The sequence below is a fragment of the Apodemus sylvaticus genome, chromosome 21 (assembly GCF_947179515.1).
Source record: "Apodemus sylvaticus chromosome 21, mApoSyl1.1, whole genome shotgun sequence".
In the NCBI taxonomy this organism is placed as follows: domain Eukaryota; kingdom Metazoa; phylum Chordata; class Mammalia; order Rodentia; family Muridae; genus Apodemus; species Apodemus sylvaticus.
Window position 1 is genome coordinate 24,684,412 of NC_067492.1, and position 22,547 is coordinate 24,706,958.

The 22,547-nt window shown below is 43.6% G+C and overlaps 1 protein-coding gene across 2 annotated transcripts; it reads right to left on the reverse strand.

Annotated features, from left to right (window-relative positions):
* Window positions 1-6,765: 6,765 nt before the first annotated feature.
* Window positions 6,766-13,646, reverse strand: LOC127671922 (pyrethroid hydrolase Ces2a-like). 2 transcript variants are annotated; one of them, XM_052167037.1, is made up of 12 exons: window positions 13,571-13,646; window positions 12,832-13,036; window positions 11,499-11,637; window positions 10,793-10,926; window positions 10,455-10,713; window positions 9,274-9,372; window positions 8,855-8,995; window positions 8,655-8,735; window positions 8,301-8,445; window positions 7,766-7,903; window positions 7,279-7,351; window positions 6,766-6,952 (listed from the first exon to the last, which is right to left on the reverse strand). In XM_052167037.1, exons 1-12 carry the CDS (start codon window positions 13,644-13,646, stop codon window positions 6,766-6,768), a joined length of 1,677 nt encoding a protein of 558 aa, XP_052022997.1. The 2 variants fall into 2 exon arrangements, with proteins under 2 accessions (XP_052022997.1, XP_052022999.1); XM_052167039.1 differs by lacking the exon at window positions 9,274-9,372.
* Window positions 13,647-22,547: the final 8,901 nt, after the last annotated feature.

Below are 22,547 nucleotides of genomic sequence, written 5' to 3' on the forward strand. Positions count from 1 at the left end.
TTTAAGCCTCTGAAGAAAGAAATCAAAGAAAGTCTCAGAAGATGGAAAGATCTCCCATGTTCATGGATTGGCAGGATCAATATAGTAAAAATGGCCATCTTGCTGAAAACAATCTACAGATTCAATGCAATCCCCATCAAAATTCCAAATCAATTCGTCATAGATCTAGAAAGAGCAATTCTCAAATTCATCTGGAATAAGAAAAAACCCAGGATAGCAAAAACTATTCTCCACAACAAAAGTTATTCTGGGGGAAATCACCATCCGTGACCTTAAGCTATACTACAGAGCGATAGTGATAAAAACTGTTTGGTACTGGTATGCAGACAGGCAGGAAGATCAATGGAATAGAATTGAAGACCCAGAAAAGAACCCACGCACGTACCGTCACCTGATATTTGACAAAGGAGCTAAAAATATCCAGTGGAAAAAAGACAGCATTTTTAACAAATGGTGCTGGATCAACTGGAGGTCTTCATGCAGAAAAATGCAAATCGACCCATTCTTATCTCCTTGTACAAAGCTCAAGTCCAAGTGGATCAAAGATCTACACATAAATTCAGACACACTGAAGCTTATAGAGGAGAAAGTGGGGACAAACCTTGAACACATGGGCACAGGGGAAAAGTTTCTGAAGAGAACACCAATGGTTTATGCTTTAAGAATAAGAATCGACAAATGGGACCTCATAAAACTGCAAAGCTTCTGTAAGGCAAAGGACATAGTCAATAAGACAAAATGGCAACCAACAAATTGGGAAAAGATCTTTACTAACCCTACATCCGATAGAGGGCTAATATCCAACATATACAGAGAACTCAAGAAGATAGTCTCCAGAGAATCAAATAACCCTATTAAAAATGGGGTACAGAGCTAAACAGGGAATTCTCAACTGAGGAAACTCAAATGGCTCTAAAGCACCTAAAGAAATGTTCAGCATCCTTAGTTATCAGGGAAATGCAAATCAAACCAATACTGAGATTCCACCTTACACCAGTCAGAATGGCTAAGATGAAAAACTCAGGGGACAGCAGATGCTGGAGAGGATGTGGGGAAAGAGGAATACTTCTCCATTGTTGGTGGGATTGCAAGTTGGTAAAATCATTCCGGAAATCAGTTTGGCGATTCCTCAGAAAGTTAGACATAGTACTACCTGTGGACCCAGCTATACCACTCCTGGGCATATACCCAGAAGGTGCCCCTACATGTAATAAGGACACATGCTCCACTATGTTCATAACTGCCTTATTTATAATAGCCTGAAGCTGGAAAGAACCCAGATGTCCCTCCACAGAGGAATGGATACCGAATCTGTGGTATGTATAAACAATAGAGTACTATTCAGCTATTAAAAACAATGAATTCATGAAATTCTTAGACAAATGGATGGAACTAGAAAGTGTCATCCTGAGTGAGGTAACCCAGTCACAAAAGAATGCACATGGTATGCACTTACTAATAAGAGGATGCTAGTCCAAAAGCTCAAAATGAACACATTATACTTCATTCAGCACAGGAAGCTCAAGAAGAAGGACTTACGTGAGGAGCTATGGTTCCTCTGAGAAAGGGAACATAATATTCACAGGAGTATTATGGGAGGCAATGTGTGGAGCAGAGACTGAAGTAAAGGCTACCCAGTGACTGCCCTACCTGGGGATTCATCCTATAAGCAGTCACCAAACCCCAACACTACAACAAGAAGCGTGTACCAAAAGGAGCATGCCATGGCTGTCTCCAGAGGGTCCCTGCCAGAGCCCTACAAATACAGAGGCAGAAACTAGCAACCAACTATTGGACTGGGCTTGGGGTCACCAACGTGGGATCTGGAGGGTGGTCTGGAGGAGCTGAAGGGATTTACAGCCCCATGGGAAGAACAATCACTTCGGACACCTAAATACCCCAAGACTCCCAGGGACTGAACCATCAATCTAGGGGTACACATGGTTCCAGCCAAAAATGTGGCAGAGGAAGGCCTTGTTGGGCATCAGTGGTAGGAGTGGTCTTTGGTCAGGTAAAGGCTCATTAGAGGCTCCAACAAAGGGAAATGGACGGGGGGTGGGGGGAAGTCGGAGTGTGTTGAGTAGAGGGGCATATACATAGAGGCAAGGGGTGGGAGGAGGGGTTGGGAATCTTTGGGAAGGGGGGCTTTTGGGAGGGGGAAAATTGGGAAAGGTTTTACCATTGGCAATGTAAATGAAGAAGATACTCAATAAAAAAATAAAATAAAAAAAAAAAGGAAAAGGGCTAAAAGGTTGAAAGTAGCTCCTCAAAAAACAAAAACTTCCTATATAGAAGGAAGAAAAAAACCAATTACAGGTCAGTTGCAAATGGACACCATTACTACATAGTCAGATAATTAGTGTTGGCAAACACATGGAGTCACTGTCATGCTCACAAAAGGCTGGAACAAAGGCTAAGTGGTATAGTCATTCTGAAAGACAGACTGGCATTTTCTTCAAAATTTAGACACACCGTGCTTTGATTCAGCAAATCTACTTTCACATTTCTAGCAAAGGATGTGAAAGTATGTTACAGAAACTGTCACAGAAACTTGTGCTTGAAATGCTCATAACAGCTTGATTAAAAGAAAATAAAACTCAGGCCAGCTGGTGGGTTGGCTCTGACAAAGACACTCAAGTGCCCGCAGTGCCTTGGTGCCTGGAAGAAGACACCCAAGTCTCCACCTCAGCCACACCTGCCAGGGTGGGCCCCTAGACAGACACTCAAGGCCCTGCCCAGATCTCGAGGGCTCGGGGCAGCTGGAAGAAAGATACTCAAGTGCTCCTCTTCCCTTTCCTTCTCTTCCTCTCTTCCTCCTACTCTTCCTTCTTTGTTGTCTTCTCCTCTTCCTCTTTTTCAATTATTTATTTATTTATTTATTTATTTATTTATTTATTTATTTATTTTAAATCCTAACATCCACCTCCTCCTCCCAGTCCACTCATCACACAGCTCTTCCTTCAATTCTCCTTCTTACCACCTCTGAGAAGGGGGAGGCCTTCCCCAGGTATCAGCCTACTCTGGCACACCAAGTCACTCAGGAGTAGGCCCACTGAGGCCAGACAAGGTGGCCCAGTTAGGGGAACAGGATCCAGAGGCAGGTAATTGGTTCAAGGATAGCCCCCAATCCAGTTCTTGGGGACCCACATGAAGACCAAACCACATCTGGTACTTACATGCCTAGGCCCAGCCCATGTAAGCTCTTAGGTTGGTGGTTCAGTCTCTGGGAGTACTAGGGGTCCAGGTTAGTTAATTCTGTTGTCTTCCTGTAAAGTCTCTGTCCACTTAGGGGCCCTTCAACTCTTCTATAAGACTCCTCAAGCTCCATATAATGTTTGGCTGTGAGTCTCTGTATCTGCTTCCTTTGTCTGTGTCAAACCTCTCAGAGGACAGTTATGCTAGGCTGTCAGAATAACACAGTATCATTAATAGTGTCAATGCCTGGTCCTTTCTTGCCCATGGCTAGTCATGGGCAAGTCATTGGTTGGACATTCTCTCCATCTCTGCTCCATCTTTGTCCCTGCACAGCTTAAAAGCAGGAAAGTTTTGGAAGGTTTTGTGGATGGGTTTCTGTCCTTATTCCTCCACTGGGAGTCTTGCCTGGCAACAGGAAGTGGCCACTTCAGATGCCATATCCCCCAACTGGTAAGAGTCTCAGCTAGAGTCACCCCTATACACTCCCTGGGGCCTCCTTCCCTCCCAGGTGTCTGGCATGTCCTGGAGATGGCCCACCATCATTGAATTCCATTTTTTCTCCTCTGCTCTCCCTACACCTTATCACCCCTCAGCCCTGCATCCCTCTTTTTCCCTCTCCCTCCCAGTTCCCTCCATCCTTGATATCTGTTTTATTTCATCTCCTGAGAAAGATCCAAGCATTTCCTTTGGGCCACCCTTGATATTTTGGCTTCTTTGGTTCTATGGGTTATAAGAGGGTTGCCCTTTATTTATGGATAATGTCCACTTATAAATGAGTACATATCATGCATGTCTGAATTACCTTACTTAGGATGATATTTTTAGTTCCATCCATTTGCCCTCAAAATTCATGATGTCCTTGTTTTTAATAGCTGAGTAGTATTCCATTGTGTAATGAACCACATTTTTTAAACCCATTCTTCAGTTGAGGGACATCTGGGATCATTCTGCTTTCCAGATATTAAAAATAAGTTGAGTGAACATAGTTGAGCAAGTGTCCTTGTGGGATGATGGAACAACTTTTGGATATGCCCAAGAGTGATATAGCTGGTTCTTGAGGTAGCACTATCTTAATTTTCTGAGAAAAGGCCCAATGATTTCCAGAGTGGTTGTACAAGTTTGCATTCCCACCAGCAGCGGAGTAGAGTTCCTCTTACTCCACATTCTCACCAGTATGTGTTGTCCCTTGAGATTTTGATCTTAGCCATTCTGATGGGGGTAAGGTGGAATCTCAGAGTGTTTTGATTTGCATTTCCCTGATGACTAAAGATGTTGATCTTTTCTTTAAGTGTTCCTTTGTTGAGAATTCTGTATTCAGCACTGTACTCATTTTAAAAATGGGTTATTTGGGTTGTTAGTGTTTAAGTTCTTGAGTTTCTTTTTTTTTTTTTTTTAACATGTTTTGGATATTGAGCCTCTGTTAGATGTTAGGCTAGTGAAGTTCTTTTCCCAATCTGTATGTAGCCTCCTGTTTTCTCCTCCTCTTCCTCCTCCCCCTCTTCTTCCTCCTCCTCTTTTTCCTCTTTCTCTCCTCCTTCTCCTTTACCTTCTCTTTATTTGTTTCTCCTTCCTTTTTATATTCCCCCTTTCTTTAATCACCCACTAAGTAAATTAGATTTTTAGTTTTTTTTGTACTTTTTTTTTCAAGCTCTCTCAGTTGCTAGGAATGAAAGCCAATATTATCTGATCTGGCTTTATTTTATTTTTTTTTTTTTAGTGCCGAGGGCTATGTACATGTAGGGGAAGCTGTCTACCACTGCTATATCTCTAGTCTTACAATTGCTTTAAATGCTTAACATGTGTCTCATGACTTAGCAATTCTACTCTAGGTTGTAAATTCAAAAATTTAATACATGTGATCACCTGATATTATGTGTGGGTAAATATCTTTACAGCTTATTAAAACCCAAACCTTGGATGGTAGGTCCTATAATCCTGTAGTCCAAGCACTCAGGAAGGCAATACAGTGAGATCATGTGTTCAGGCCCCTCCTGGGCTATATAGAAACTGGGTCTCCAGAAAGAAGAGTAATTAACAAGGACAACAGTTGTGCATAGACTGGTAAGTGGATAAAATGTGTTGTGTGCATACTTGGATATCATTGCACAATAAAAGGAAACAAAAAACATTATGTGAAGTGAGCTAACCTGTACAAAACATTCTATTTATATTTGTTTCTAGACAAGTCCCAGTATAGTAAGACAAAGCAATGTCTTGTTTACTCTGAAGCGAGGTTAAAGATACTGAATTGCAGGTAAAGGAATGGAGGGAAGCATAAAATTTACTCATGGCTTATAAACTATTTGCCTAAGATAGATTAATTGCATGTAAACAATCCATAGTAGTCTGAGGGTGTAGTTCATAGGTAGAACCATTGCCAGACATGCACAAGTCCTAAAATCATCACTAGCCGTAAACCAAATCCTGAGCACAATAAAAACAATCCACACTGAAGCTATTAAAAATGAGATAACTATTGAAGGTCTAGAGCATTTTCTGAGTGTCTGCTCTCAGTTTAGTGTGTATGTACAGAGCTGATAAGCAGAGGCTTGCTGGTATTGGCACTTCAATCAGTAATGTGCATATAGAATGGAAACATTATACAAGATCATTCTCACTGACAGGAAGGTCCTTCCTGCCACCAGTTCAAGTCAGCAAGGACTTAATATTATCCTTGTAATGGCTTTGCTTACACATCCTACCAGGAGAGTGCACAAGCACTCCTTGACACTGATATCCCAGAGACCTGTTTCTCACCACACAGCAACTCTGTGGTCCTCTTGGCCCTGAATTTCTCAAGCTATAAAACTGCATCAGTTATTGTTGTTGTAAGCTACTGAAGTTATGATTTTTGGTTTGCTTTAGAGATGTTGTTCTTCTTATCTTGCCTCAGATTTATGTAATTCTCCTTTCTCAGCCTCCACACATCTGAGGTCACAGATACTATGAGTCCTACCTGTAGTTAATGATCTTTTAGGAACAGGATGCTGAAGGCAAAAGGACTTAGGGAAAGCAGATTTTCTGATGGTTTACAAATATGAGAAAACATGAACTTGCTGAGAGAGGATATAAGATATAAGTCAGCCACTCCTCCGCAGTCAACAGTCCCTGAGGCACCCGCTTCATTTCCAGAGAGTCTGAAACTTAAGAAAAGAATGAGGATGGGGAAAAGATAATGGAAGCAAGGAAGGAAGGAAAGAAGGAAGGAAGGAAGGAAAGAAGGAAGCAAGGAAGGAAGAGAGAAAGGAAGGGAGAAAGGAAACAGGGAAGGAAGGAAGAAAGAAAGGAAGGAGAAGCCTCGTCTCAATGAAGTGTTTAAGAAGTTAAGAGTATGTGGTGACTCACACATCCATATGGTTATGAGAGCCTTTATTGACTCTAATGAATGTTTGCCCAGCGTGATAAGGAACAACACACAGAGTGGTTTTCATACATGTCTGAAAGGGCAAATGATGAGGTTAGAAATGGTTATTTACTTGTTGGAACAAATAAATATAGATAAATGGACTTTGAAACCTCAGAATTAGCCCATTCGCTTTCAACCTCACATGGTTTTCCTTTCACAGGACGCTACAGCTCTGCATGCTTGTCCCGAGACCCCTTTAGCTCCTGGATCTTCTGGGGCAGAGTCTTGGTCCAGAACTGTAGCCTTCTGGCCTTCAGGGCTCGGCCCACAGCAGGCTGTGTGTTCAGCTGCATGTACTGCTCATCTTGGTCCATCACAGGCCAGTAGGGTAGACCCTCGCTGTTGGGGTTCCTGTGGATATGCCAGGCAGCAGGGAAGACTGAGATCACTCTGATCCAGAGACTGATCCCCTGTCACCACCAGTATGTACTCCAGGTGAAGCAAGGGGAGCAGGCCAGTTTTGTTTCTTCTTCTCAGACACAAAATCTAAAGAAGAGTGCCACAATGGTGTGACTCCCCAACCCTGTCTTTGGGATGAACAGTGAGTGAAAGCTAGAAGGTATCTTCCTGAGTGTGCCCTGAGTTGAAGACTACCATGTAATTAAGGATGCATGCATACTAATGGGGCACAGCTAAGACCCCACTGTAAAGAAGTTGAGAATGGGGTGTGTTCTCACCCATTTCTTGCAAAGTTGGCCCAGTACTTCATCACCCTCCTCTTCAGCATCTTCTCCTCCTCAGTGAAGTCCACTGCAGACAGAGAAGAACAAGAGTCCAAGTCCTAGCCTCCTCATGCAGGTGCCACCTCATGCTCTCCTACAGGAACCTCAGCCTGATGGGGAACCCTAGGTCTGTTTTATTCCCTCTTCCCTCCCACTCAGAATCCAGGGTCCATCCAGAGCACTGCCTGAAGTTTCTCAAGTTCATTTCTACACCAGTGTGCTCTCATTCTGTCTAGAGCAAGCTAGACAAGCAAAGGTTCACATGCTAACTCTAGTATATTTGGAGGGAGCATCTTGGGGTGTTTTTGGAGGCTCAGATATGGTGAACACTTATCTTGTCCTTTCCCAGACTCTCAGTTTCCCCAACTGGACAAAGAATTCAATAACCGCTCAGGAAATCATTTCATGGCCCATTCAGCAGAAGGAAACAAGAAAAACTCACAATTCATGCCCCACAAATAGGAGCCAAAGACAAAGGGAACATCATCACCATGGTCTGCCCTCACATGGGATGGTCTGGCATGCTTGATGAAGCTGGGCTGATGCTGGAACTCATAGAAGTAGACAGGAGCCTGGGAACCTGGAGATGAGGACACATGCTAACATGGTGATCTCTCATATGGAGGTGATCTGCCTAAACTTTGGTGACTAAAAACCTTTCTCTACAGTTATCTGGAATCATGGTTGAATGGTGAGCTTCAGGTTGGGGCATTGGATATGGGAAACCTTTGTAAAACAGGGACCCTGGCATTCATATTGAGTGGTTGACAAGACCTTGAGGGAAACGAATATGTTTCCTCTTCTAGACCTGAATAGTATGCCAGCCTTTACACCAGACATAAAAATTTGTTAAGGGAAAGCTGCCTGCTATCAGAGACCTGAACAAGACATTGACCTGGTCTGGAAACTGCAGAGCTTACCAGGGTCCCACAGCTCTGAGCATACCCTGCCCTTGCTCTTGTCCCAGATATACTCACTCTGGAAATGTGTCACTTGGAGAGCCGGAATCACAAACATGAAGTCTGCCAGCATCTCTCTGAACTGTGCTTTCAGTGTCTCTGAGTCCTCAGTGTCCCCCATGTACTCCTTCATTACCAGGTCACTACTTCCTGGAGGAATCATCTACACCAATAGGAATCAGGAAGAATTATGACAGGCAGACAGCAACCTGTAAGTAAGGAATGTGACCAGGGATAAAAGAGGGTCTAGGGGGAAAGGCAGAAGCTCTGGGGTGATTCCCCCCACACACACACACATTATTTCTGGGCATGTCATCTGGGAAAAATATACGGAACCCTCTCTTTCAGGACAGGAGCCGACATATCTCTCACCATCTGTGCTTCTGTGCTCTTCAGAATAGCTGGCAGGTTCTCCCTGGTTATGTTCTCTATGATATGATAAAAACCTGTGAACTAGGAGGCAGAAGTTTGTCTTAAGTTTTGGATGGATTGGAACCACATCAAAGTATCTCTGAGATCCCACTTCCCACCATTTGAGTTTATGTTCTCAGGGGCTTAGAACTAGGTCTCACCATGGGGACTCCCCAGCCATATTCATCTGTGGTGACACCAATGATGCTGGGGACAGGGTGAAAATCTTTAGAGGCCAACAGCTCCTGAGGATGCTTGGGTAGGAACTTCCCATCCACCACACCAGGGATCGTCTTGAAGACCTATACAGCATTGACAGTCAGTGCTGAAGATCAATCCTATAAATATTCTAATTGTCATGAAAATACACAGCAATTCCCTATAGCCTATCTCATCTCTGGGTTCTTTGCACACTCTAGAAGAAACTTGAAATCACACTTAGCTTTTCTTTTTCTTTTTGTACACAATACTGAAAGGACACCAAACAATGGAGATAAGTTAGCACATTTGGGTAGTAAGTGATTGATGGAGATCCCACACCCTGTTCATCAGGTCCTCCAAGACACACAATTCCCCCAACCTTGTTAATAGCCAGGATCTCTTGTTTACTCTTTGTTTGCAGGCAGTGCATCAGGGCTTCTGAATCCATGGCTTCACAACCAGATAGGTTGGCTATCGTCTGTAAGTGCAACAGACAATGGTTAGCTCATCCCTCCCACCAGGGAGCAGAAGTTTTTTTTTTTTTATTCTAGTAGATGCCATTACTTGTAAATAATACATCCTAGTGTTTGTTGTGTATGAAAGAAATGAGTGGAATATTTCACATTTTTTGTCACTAAGGGGTGACAACTAGGAAAGGACATTCTACCTGCATATAATTTTGATGTTGCTCCCCCCTTCTCTCTCTGTGTGTGTGTGTGTGTGTGTTACTCAAAGTTGGCAATAAGTATGAAAGCACATTTTGTCTGTAAAGGTCAGAGAACAATCTCAGCTGTTACACGTCAGCTTATCAGTTGCTTGAATATATCTATACCAGCTTAGCTGGCTTATGACCTTCCTGGGAGTCTTATTTATTTGGCTTCACAGGAACACTGGGTTTTCTGACACATATTGTCACCACCAAATTTGTATATGTTCAGAAGATTGGAACTTGGGAACTGATGCTAATACCTCAAATATTTTTACCAGCTGACCCTTTCCCCCCATCATCTGTACTTGTTAGATTTCCTTTTGATCAACTCAACACAAGCCAGGATCATCTGGAAAGAGAAACTTTATCTGAGACTGTTGCCTCTGTCAGATTGGCCCATAGGCAATTCTGGGCATTTTCCTAAGAAATGATTAATGCAGAGGAGCCCACCTCACTGTGGGCCTTGTCACCAACAGGCAGGTGTTCTGCGTTGTATAATAAACCGAGCTGAGAATGCCAGGGGTAACAAGTCAGTAAACATGTTGCTCCTTGGCCTCTGATTTAGTTCTGGCCTCCAGGTACATGCCTGAGTGCACACTTCCCATCAAGACAGATTATAAACTGTGAGATGAAATAAACCTGTTCCTCTCCAAGGATCTTGTGACAATCTTCATCAAAACAATAGGAAACAAATGAGGAAGCAATGCATAAGTGTTTTTGCTAATAACAGAAGCCACTGGATAGAGGTTTGCTGTCATATAACATGTTCAGCATACATAAAATCCAGTTGATTGAACACCAGAGCACCAGAGGCAAAGGCTGAGGTAGCTCGCGTTCTTGAGAGCACTTACCTTGTAGACTACCTCAGACGTGTCAGAGATGAGTCCAGGCAGCAGGGCCACTCCACTCTGCATAATGGCCCCATGAAAGAGTCCTTTGGACATGGGGGACACAACATGGGAAGATACACTTGTGCCTCCTGCTGAGCCACCAAATATAGTGACCCTGTCACGGTTGCCTCCAAAGTAAGCAATGTTTTTCTGCACCCAGTGTAGGGCAGCCACTTGGTCCAGGTATCCCCAGTTGCCTGTGGCATGCTGGTCTCCAGTGCTGTGAAGGAGCAGGAAGAACAATGCATGGCTGCCATGTGCTACTTGGTCCCCATTACCCAGCCCAGTCCCAGGCTTACCTGAAGAAGCCAAGGATACCCAAGCGATACTGGATGGCAACAATTATTATTTCTTCAGTGGCTGCCAGTATAGATCCATCAAGCATGGAAGCTGATCCTAGAACCAGTGCACCACCGTGGATCCAGACCATCACCTGGAGACAGCAAGTCAGATGCCAGGAGGCCCACACACAGTCCAACCTCATCTAGACTGCCCAGCACGTTATTAACTGCTTAACTCTGCACAGGTTGTCCAACAAACAGATGTCCTCAAGATCTCAGGAAGTGAGCCACATATGGGGTGCTTCAGTCCTTGAGCATATTTCCATTCCCACTTCCCCAAATCGAAATCTCTCCATGGATCAATGAGTCTAGATCTAAATAAAAGTCATTGCTACTCTCAGACCCATCTAAGTAGAACAAAAAAGTAGTGTCTTCCCAAGGAGCTTCCTAATTTCTGCTCCAGAATGACCATCAGGTCCCGATATCAGAACACATAAAGTGCAGCTAGAAAAATTGGATGATGTCAATATTCAGTCCTTGTACACCATCCTTAGTGGGTCTGCCAAGTTATTAGAATTCATAGTTTTATCAAATACCTAGATTCTCTTACCTCCTAGAGATGCAGGACCTAAACTACAGAGGAGCTCAGAATTATTTTATCCCTTTCCATCTTCCAGAGAAATAAATGACCTGTTCCCCCAGCTGACCATAGCCTGACACTCACAGGCAGGTTAGAGCCCTCCTGGGCATGGGCTGGTGTGTAGATGTTGAGATACAGGCAGTCCTCAGACATAGAAATAGGAATCGTGGTCAACTCCATCTGCTTTATACCCTCTGAATTCATCATATCAGTCTGCAGACACCTAGTGAAAATGGAAGGCAGGAAATCCAAAATGTTTGGTGGTCAAATCTACATCTTAGACTAAACTTTCTCTCAGGCACCTACAACTACTGCTTTCCAGCATGGCTGATAGCACATGATTCATCTCTAAAGTCCCTACCACAGTAAATACAACCAGCCCTATGGAAAAGGAAATGGGGCCAGATTTTTCAGGGAAGACTGTCCACCTATAGTAATGTTCTGGGGGCTGGTATATGGAGACACCCCACAGCTTCATTGAAAATGATTGACTTTCTGTCCCAACATTCAATCCTGTGTGTAATATTTAAGTCCTGATGTGGTGGTTGGTTTTGATTGTTGACTTGACACACTGTAGAATCACCTGGGAAAAGAGTCTTACTGAGGGATTGTCTAGTCCCTGTTGGGATGGTTGGCATGCCAGTGAGAAGTTACCTCAATCATGTTCATTGCAATAGGAATACCTGCCCATGGTAGGAGGCACCATTCCCTAGGAAGGGGGCTTCTGGATTGTATAAGAATGGAGAGAGTAAGTGAAGGTTAGTAGGCATGCATGTGTCCTTTAAACTCTGTTCCTCATTATGGATGTGATGCGATCAGCTCTCTTAAACTTCTGCCTCTGTGGTTTACTATCTTTGATTGATTATAAGCTGGAATTGTGATCCATAATAAAATCTGTAAGTTGCTTATATAAAGATACTTTATCATAATAACAGAAAGGGAATTAAGATACTTGGGTATTTGGGTATTCTGCCCACAAAGCAACTATGGGAATGAATGGACAATACTATTGCATAGGATACTGAGACATTCTTCACTTTGCTTCCAAGTACCAATAAGGTGCCTCCTTGTTCCACATCGTCTCCAGTTGTATGCATGTGTGCTTGTTCCTTCATCAGTGTCACAGGGACAGTGGATGGTCACAGGGATGGTGAAGAATGGGCTCAATCTCTGTCCTTACTGCAGTTCCTACAACTTACTCCCCCAGGTGCCAAGCTCTGACTCAGCAGGCTGGTATACCACTCCCCCCAGGTGCCAAGCTCTGACTCAGCAGGCTGGCACACCTCTTCTACTTGAATCCGTAGCACATTCATCAGGAACATGCATGGGAGACGCCCCTCAGCACAGGCAGATAGAGCTCAGGTGGAGGAAGCACTGCAGTGCTGAGGCCTGAAGTCCCCTGGGTCCCAGTACTTACATGGCCGGCTGTGAGGTCCCATCTCTCACACCGCTCCATGGCTCAGGGTCCTCAGGAGGTGCAAAGCGCAGTGGTCCTACAGGAGGCTTGGCAAAGGGGATTCCCAGGAAGACATGGACATCAGATTTAGTGTCCTTCACGTGGACGAGGCTGCCTCTCACCTGGCCCGTTTGAGTGTTCCTGATGGGGCTGGCTGAGTCCTGACCTGTAAGAGGAGAGATGCCATCAGCTGTTACCACACTTGGGTTTTCTACATCATCATCACCATGGTACATGGGGAAGGTAACCTGGGTCATTTCTGTTCAGCAGTAGGATGAGGAAATAAGGGCTTCTGCATTCCCGAGGGGTAGAAATCCTGTCCTCTGACCCTCTTGAAAAGTGACAGGGGTCTTCCATTGTCAACAAAATGACAGGCTCAGAGACATGTGGCATTATGAAGGAATTGTTATCATTATCCAAGTTCAGTAGCATTTCAAGTCTCAACCACACACAGAGGGGCATGTCCTGCTTGTTTTTTATGTCTCTGTTGCCTCCTCAGTATGTGCTAACCTCAGACATCTCTGACCCCTGTGTGCCCTGGTGTGACATGAGAAAGCACACAGTCCCATGCTGTCACCTGTCATTCTCCACCAGCTTCTTCTCCCTCCCTGGTGCCTTCCATCCCCAAGCTCAGCCTCTGACTTTGCAGAACTAGCACAGCTCTGACCCTGGTTCCCTCTGCTCATGTAGATAGTCTCACCATGCACATGCTGGAGGAGAAGCAGGAGCCCACAGGCGACAACATACAGCCAACCGGGAAGTCTAGCCAAAGGCATGGTTGAATCTCAAGCCTAAACCTGTGCTGCTGCAGATGCAATTCTCACAGGATGATAACAGAACAGATTGGCCTGGCCCAGGCATGAATTTGTACCTTTGGGGTGTAGGTGTGGACATTTGATTGGATGGGGCAAAGTTCTTATTGCTGAAGAACTGATAAGGCAGAAGTCACAGAGAGCCAATATCCAGCAGGCAGGCAATTCCACCTTTGCAGTCTGCTCCTTCCCTGGCCTCTTGAACAGTCACAGCATGGCATCTGAAGTCTTGCAATGCCAGGATCCCTGACCTCCAATATGGAGTAATCATGATCCCCGGTTCTCTTACTCACCAACCCAATGTAGATGTTGCTGTGGAGATGGGGGTGCAGAAAGCTGTATCAGGAGAAGTCATGGGGCTCCTGTCAATAGATGCATAGTCAAGGTGCTTCTTGTCATGGAAGACTGACATTACAAGAATCATCATTTTAGTAAAGTCCAAGGATTGGCCTTCACGCTACTGCATGAATCCTGCAAAATCTAGAACTCTGGGAAGGGACAGCTTTGTCATATGCAGGGTGCCTGGGAACTTGGGGATCTAGAGAAGGGGAGATAGAGCCCATAAAGAGACAGAGAGAGTATGCTTAGGAGAACAGAGAGTCAGATGGAGTAACAGTCATCACCATTGCATGGTGGCATAAAGCACAAGAGAATATTTTTAATAGAGGGTCCAGAGAAGATTTAGGGATATCAATAAATTAATAATATGGAAGCTGAAAGAGAGTGATCATGTCACAAGCAACCAAAGAATTTCAGAGGGTTTGGAAAAGTTATTAATAAGTGTCTATACAAGGTCAGGTACTCAGGGAGGCAGGAATAGGATGCTCTTCTCCTGGACATATCTGGGTCTTCTAATCCTCCCATTCCATTGCCAAGACATAACTCTCAGTCAAATATATTCACAGATGCTCTGAGCATGGTAATATGAACCTCATAGTATCCAAAGTATCCAGGCCCTGGGGACTGGGAAGAAACTTCAGCAAACTCCAACACATACACATACACATACAGAGACAGACAGACAGACACACACACACACACACACACACACACAGAGAGAGAGAGAGAGAGAGAGAGAGAGAGAGAGAGAGAGACAGACAGACAGAGACAGACAGACACACAAACACACAGACACACAGACACACAGACTCACACACATTGACACAACCACCCCCAACACACACACACAAACACACACAGACACAATCACACAGACACAGCCATGAACACACACAGTCAGAGACAGACATACCCAATGCACATGCACACACACACACACACACACACACCATTATGATCATCATTGTTGTCCGTGCCAGGACTCATATGAGAGATTGCTAGGAAAATCATAGCTGTGTCCTGCACATAAAACACCCAACATGCTGTAGTAAGATCAGGAAATGGTGAAGGAAAACCACCCAATGACCTAAAAGTCCTGTATGCTCCACATCTTGATATTAGGGGATGATAAGCAGTTGGACACCATGGCTTTGTTAATTCTTCTTTACATGGCTTTGTTTATTTCTTCTTTACTGCTTTGGATGCTGTGTGGTCATTAAGCAGTCCTGATTTTCTGTGACTAAGTATGCATAGAGGTCTCAGTGAGACCCTCTTTTTGCTGTGTGTGTGTGTGTGTGTGTGTGTATGTGTGTGTGTATATGTGTGTGTGTGTGTGATTTCCACCACCTCCCATGACCAGGGAGCCTTTACCCCCAAAACACCACTCTCTGATACTGCAGAAGTTGACATACCTGATGAGGGGCCACAAGAGGAGTAAAAACACCAAATCGGCCTGGTGAACCTTCTGTTGCTGCCCTCCCTGATCCGACCCACATGAATCAGCATATTAGGCGCCATGTTTGTGGATGATGCCAGGGTCACAAAAGGGCAATTTTCAATATAGTTTTGATTCCAAATGCTCACCCTGTCTCCTGTGACTTGCTGCCTACAATGGCTTACCACACAGCCTCTTTGTCCACATATCTTACTGATGGCACCAGCCACTGATGCCTGATAGTTGTTGTGACAGACAACAAATACTGAAATGGTCATGCTTAGAGCCTGGCTGTGCCCACAAAGCTTTATCTTCTAAGAAAAATCAATGAAATCCTGTGTGATCAGGTGAAATGTCCTTCTAGCTGTAAGGTAGAAGACCATGCTCTAGAACAGGAGCCATTGGTATAACTCAAATTAGGTGAACACATTTCTTCTTTTTCTGCTTTCATTTTATTGTTTGAGACAGAGTTATTGTCTGTAGTCCAGACTGGCCTGTTTTCTGAGCTTCTGGGTTCTGGGTTTACAGGTGTATAACAGAGTATCCAGCTAATACATCTGCTCTAAGTAATCCTGGGCATCCCCCACAAGGCTCCAACAATTTGATGTTCTGAAGTATTTTGCAGAAAAGGGTGAGATGGGGGAGAAGATAGGATGCAACTCCACCCTTCTTACAGCTGTCAGTGATTCTAAACACAGGAATCCAAATAAAGAATGTTCCCAACAGTAGCTGCAAGTGATTCAGGCAGATCTTGCTACATGGACAACCCTGGTGACCTTCCAGAGTCTGGTGACCCACAGCAGGGGTCACAGGTGAGGCACATTCTTGGGGTGTCTTCCGGTTAAGGATGTATACAGTATCAGATTGGAGAGGCCGGGAGGAGGTGTGGGTGGGGACATCAATTGCAGCACACACTCTCTGGGCCATTCTGTTTGAACTTCTTATTATACATCAACCCTAAATTTTCAATTTAGGCCATTCTTTTTGAACTTCTGATAAGTTGCTGACAGGCTCAGAGCACACATGCCATTTGCACTGAAATCCAACCTGCCTTTGCCTCAGCTCATGTGCATGGTGAAGTGAACCCAGGGACTGCTAAGGTCAACTGAGGCATGGTGGGTGCACCAGGAACTTCTGTATTCTTTAATAACTTTGTACAGTGCCCTGTTGAAGGATGCCAGTCTGTTCTATCCTAGGGCTTGGCACACTCAGAGTTACTTGAGATCATGAATATATTGGATTGTATTATTATCCAAAAGTCCAGTAGCAGCTACAGCTAAAAATGCACTAAGGGAAAAGATCCACCTTCTCCTTTATCCTCTGACTTGCAGGTCCAACATAACCCAGATCCCCTCCCTCTGGGTTGGCTCCTCAGTATGGGAGACCTGCTCTGGGATCCTTTGCTTGGTGGAGGGCTACTCTGTGTCTTTGGTTTTGTATTTCTGTCTGTGTACTTTGGCCAGGGCATGTGGAGACAGTTATCTCTTTCCACAATGCAGGTTCTTGGGGTTGAACTCTGGCCACCAGTTTGGAGACAGGCACCCTTGCTTGCCAAGTCATTTCACAGGCCCTGGTGAGGGAATTTGGAGAAGCACATTTCTAACAAGTTCTTCGGCATCTCTGTGAGTTATTCCCACTCTGTGGCCTCAGCCTCTGAGTCAGCAGAATTCACCAGTTTTAACAAGGTTCCCTATAAGACCCTTAAAAGTCTCACCATGCATGAGGAGAGGGAGAAGCAAGAGCGCATAGACTACAGCATTTAACCAGTTAGGAGGAAGTTGTTCTAGCAGTATGATGGGCTTGTTGGTCAAAGTCTGTTTCCTGTGAGTCATTGATAGGAAACAGAATATTGGGACTTTTCTCAGACAGGAATTTGGAGCCCACGTGGAGTAGGTGGAGAGTTTGCTGGGACAGGGCAAAGTCACAGAACTTGAGCTCACTAGGCAGAGACCACAAGAGCCAGAAGGCAACAGAGAGGTCAAGGCACCTCCACCATTCATGCTTCACCCTTAGCCCCTGTAGAAGGCACAGCAGGACTCCTAAGGTCCTTCTAGGATACCAGCAATCCTCTCTGCAAACCCAGAGTCACTGTGTTCTCAGTCCTCTCAGTAACAAGCCCAGAGCAAGTGTTGGTCTGGACAGGAGGCTGTGGAAAGCCGCACTGGGAAATGCCAGGCAGGCTCCTCTGATAGATGAATGCTGAGGATATCACAGGACGAGAACTGGGTGCAGCTCTGAGAATATGGCATGGATAAAATGAGCATGCCCAGCACCCTGAAAACCACTCCCTGCTTTCAGGACTTTCAGTTTCTGGGGTCCCCCCTCCGCTACAGTCATGATTTTACATATACATCTGCCTCCCTATAATAAAGTAGCTGTTTCATTGAAATGCACTGCTGCTAGGAGCCAGCCCCGGTGGGAAGTGTTTCTTCTTGTTGGTTCTTCTTGAGTAAGCAGAGGGGGGAAGAGCATCGGCTGGGTAAGACTTCCTTGTATGAAAAATTTAGGGTTGATGTATAATAAAAAGTTTACTTATCTAAGTCTAAGTTACTATGTTAATATATCTGACCTGCCTTCTGTGTTCCTCTGAAACTGGAGACTGAAGTGTCAACCACTTAGCTCCTCATCCTAAAACAGCAGAAAAGATTAGTTGCTAGAGCCTTTTCCCTACTGTCCAGATGCCTCTTGCTTGTCAGGCTAGGGGGAAGGTTAGAGCAATAAACTTCTATTGAGCCAGGGGAAGAGAATAACACTCCAGGAAAGAAAAACTTCTACATAAGTGAATATGCATAATCTCACAGAAGTTCACACACAGCTTCAAACATTCATTACACATTTCCACACAAATTCAGCTGGGACCACCTTGCATGCATTCTCACAATTTCGTACTCATTCACTCACACACACACACACACACACACACACACACATACACACACACACACACCTACATTGTCACAATTACATACTTACACACTCATCCATACTTACATATGCATATGGAGCAAAAGACCAAGCACCGGTGCAGAAAGAACTCACTCATTCTGGATGAAAAATGGACTCCAATATTTATTGCATCGAGAAAGAAAAAGCTTCTACCCTTTTAATGCTAAACGAATTAAATCCATGTTAGTAAGAAAAAAAGCTTTGTTTTTTTAATAAGACTAAGCCTGTCTTGTCCTTACCATGAGACCTGTTCTGTCCCATGGTAAGGAGAAACCTGACTGCCACTTCTGCTCTCTGCAACATCTTCTTTTTTCCTGTTTCTCTCTGTATTCTGCACATAGCTTTCTTAGTTTTTTATGTTACCTATAGTTTCTAAGTTATTCCACTCTGCATTTGCCTTCTAATCTTGTGCTCTTTTGTCTAAAGACATCCTCAGTTCAGTTCTTCTCTCAGCTCTGTTCTTCTCACCTCTATTCCTCTAACCTAAATTCTTCCAGTCTGACACTTCTCTTTGTCCTCAGCCCTTAAACATCTTTCAGAATACATGATCACATGTTACAAAGTTCATCACAAGTTCACACAAAATACCAAGTCATAAATTGAAATAAAAGTTTACAACAGAGAATGTGTACATGTATTTCCATTAGGAGTAATTTTCTAGCTAAACAACCTTCACTTGTCTTCTCTATTGGTTCATAGGAAGTTTAAAATCATAACTAAGTTATAAGTGAAGTTTTGTATAGATAAATCCAGTCAATATTTTTCTTCTGTCCTAACACCTATAATAAATCGTTAGTTCCCTTTTTATGACCTTTGTTAATTGTTTTACAAGCTCATTGAATGTGCTCTGAGTAGGAGGAAGTCTGGTTGCCATCTAAGAGCAATTAACTCGTGACTCTTGGGAGCCCTGCAGAGTTCTCATTGCAGTTTTGACTGTCAGAAAAGGACCTAGTAGCAATTTCATTGTAAAAGTGTTTAATAATCACAGATATAATTTTAGGAATTTGTATTGGATCATCATTAAAACTTAAGTAATCTTTTTGTCTACATAGCCTCACTATAAGACAGTAGATCTTCATGGATCCACAGAGATCTGTTCCAAAGGGGTGTGCTATTACTTATTGATTACTATATATGTTTAATAACATCAGGAAAAGCATATTAATAGCAGGAATCTTTCCTAAAATTAGTCCCTCACAGCCTTGCTTAATGAGGGCTCACCTGTGGCAGATTATGTAATAATCTGAAGGAGATCATTTCAGGATAATCACCTGCTAGCTTGTCCCATTATGGCTCCTGACACTGCAAACCTGGCTCCTCTGAAGAACTTATCCCCCTATCCTGTCCATATTTCTCCCACCTTGCTTTCCTGGCCAGTTCCTACAGAGATCAATTTCATACTCCTTGACCTACTCAACAGGTTTAATGGGAGACATCATGGTTCCAGCATCTGGGATTAGCTAAGCTCTCAGAGCCTATAATACAAGTCTGTAAGTAGAAGCTTCAGGATCACAAAGAACCCTGGCAGGACACATTAAAGAATCCAGGATTAGGAGAAGCTCCCATATATCCCAGCCTGAGTTTCTGGAGGGTGTGCAGGGACCAGTATCAGATGGCCTGTAGTACCACCTGAGGATTGTTCTTACCTCCATTGTTCCTTCCCCAGAAGTCTTGGGAACCCATAACAAGGCACCAAAGAAGTTCCTCTTGGGTGGTTTTCTGTTGCTTCTAGAAAGGCACAGCCATGGCTGCTCTTCCCTCCTCCAAACAGCAAGGTTTTCTACCTTTCACTGTAACTCCTCCAATACAATTGTTTTAGTGTGGGTATTATTGCTTTGAAGAAACACCATGACCAAGGCAACTCTTACAGAGGACAACATTTACTTGGGGCTGGCTTAGAATTTCAGAGGTTCAGTCCTTTATAGTCCTGGCCAGAAATGTGACAGCCTACTGCAGACATGGTGCTGTAAAAGGAGCTGAGAATTATCCATCTTGATTCTCAGGCAGCAAGAAGAGACTGTGTGCCATACTGGGCACGGCTTGAGTATAGGGAATCTCTAAGCCTGCCCTCACAGTTACGCAGTTCCTCCAACAAGGGCACATCTCCTAATGGTGTCACTGTCTATGGACCAAGCATTCAAACACGTGGGTCTCTGGGGGCCATTCCTATTCAAACCACCATAGCATGATTGTCCAATTTGTGGTCCCAGCCCTGATGGCAGATGTGCTCTCTACTCTAAATTACTATTTGACTAGCGAAGTCATGAGCTGTGGAGCTGAGAGACTGCTTAAGTCTCTAGCCCGACGAACCAGTTCCTTCATTTTCTGCACATTCTGGTGATTGTTTTCCAGGCTGGACTCTGGCATCACATCGAGTGGAAATGTATCTGCCACTTAGAGGACATCACTCAAAGGATGTTTATTGATGATTTTCCAAGATAAAATGTTCCTTGGTGCATTTCTCTCTGTGTGTGGTGTGGTTGTGAAGTTTTCCATATACATATATACAGTTGACACCAAGAAACCAGATGGGTCTACGGCAGCTCCATCTGTCCTCCACCACTTCAATGCTGATGGTTGCACATACACCTTTGTGCCATTTCTTAAAAATAAGAAACAACTGTGGAACAGAAATTGATGAATCGTTTTGAATATCAATCTTTACTGACAATTAGTTAACAGATACCATAGGTGGAGACATTTTTTAGTTGTTGGCAACTCTATCAACTTATTCAGGACCTTTAGATGCTTGTTCCAAAAGTTTCTATCTTTTATATTTATATATTAAAGGCTGTGATGGTTTGAATGGGCTTAGCCAGTGGGAAGTGCTACTATTAGGAGGTATGGCCTTCTTAGAGTAGGTGTGGCCTTGTTGAAGGAAGTTCAAGACTGTGAGGCAGGCTTTGAAGTCTGATGCTTTGAGTCCTGTTCAGAAAACCATGACCTGTGCCTTTATACTCTGTACCTTTCCTCTGGCAATTTAGAGTACAGGCTATGCTAAGGTCTATGAACCCTTTGCTGTTAAGATTTATGCAAAGGTTAGAAACAGAAATCCAGCTTCATTACTCTGCATATTGATATCCAGGTTTCCTAGTAGAGCTTGTAGAAGATGCTGTCCTTCCTTCAGTTATATTGTTGGTATCTTTGTGAAAAAATCAGATTGCTATGGACATATATCTGGCTCCCATATTCTATTCCATTAGCCTATGGGTCGGTTTTGTGCCATACTACTCTGGTTTTGTAATAAAACTTAACACTCTGTGTGGCAATACCTCCAGCCATGTTCTTTTTATTCACGAATTATTTGGCTATCCAGCCTTTTTTTGTTTCATGAAAAATTTAAGATTGCTTTTTCTCTGTGAGGGAAGATCTTGGAAGTTCTTTATTGTACATTGAATCTGTAGACTTTTTTTGGTAAGATGTGCATTTTCACATTATGTACTTCATTCTTGAATGATGTTTTCATTTAACAGCATGTTGTTTAATCCTATGAGATTATATATATTCCATTGTATCTCTTGCTTTTTTGCAGCTTTATTCTGCTGCAATCAAATAAACAGAATGATTTCAACATTCTGTATTTCTTTAATTTTGCTTTGTGTCCTAATATACATACTACTTTATAGAAAATCTCAGGTGCTGCTAAGAAGAATGTATGTTCTCAAATGTGTGGATAAATTCACATATTTATTTCTATGATATCATTTAATTCCAGTGTTTCTCTGTTGTTATGTAGTACTTCTTACATACCCATGTCCTATCCATCCCAACTCTATGCTGTAGCTCTGTTGATGGCAAGTTCTTATTAAAAAACAAGTTCATGGTCAGTTATATCCACTTTGGAAACATAAATGAAGCCTTGCTGTTTTGAACACTGAGGACAATCTAGATCAGGGTGTATGTGTGCAGTACCTAACTCTAAACCCCCATTTGAGATCTCTGGTGAACTTTAGCCCCATAAAAGCAGCTTCCCACAAAGCAGGCTGGACTTGCCTCCCCCTTGGTCTCTTGCCTGCTGTTGCCAGGTTCTGCGAGGTCATCAGTACCTTCTAGGCAGATTCATCGGTGGCCTGTTGTTCTAAATGTTGTCTGTTTGAACAACTGTTTGAACGAGAAGAGGACAAAGATTTGTGGCCCATCCCCTT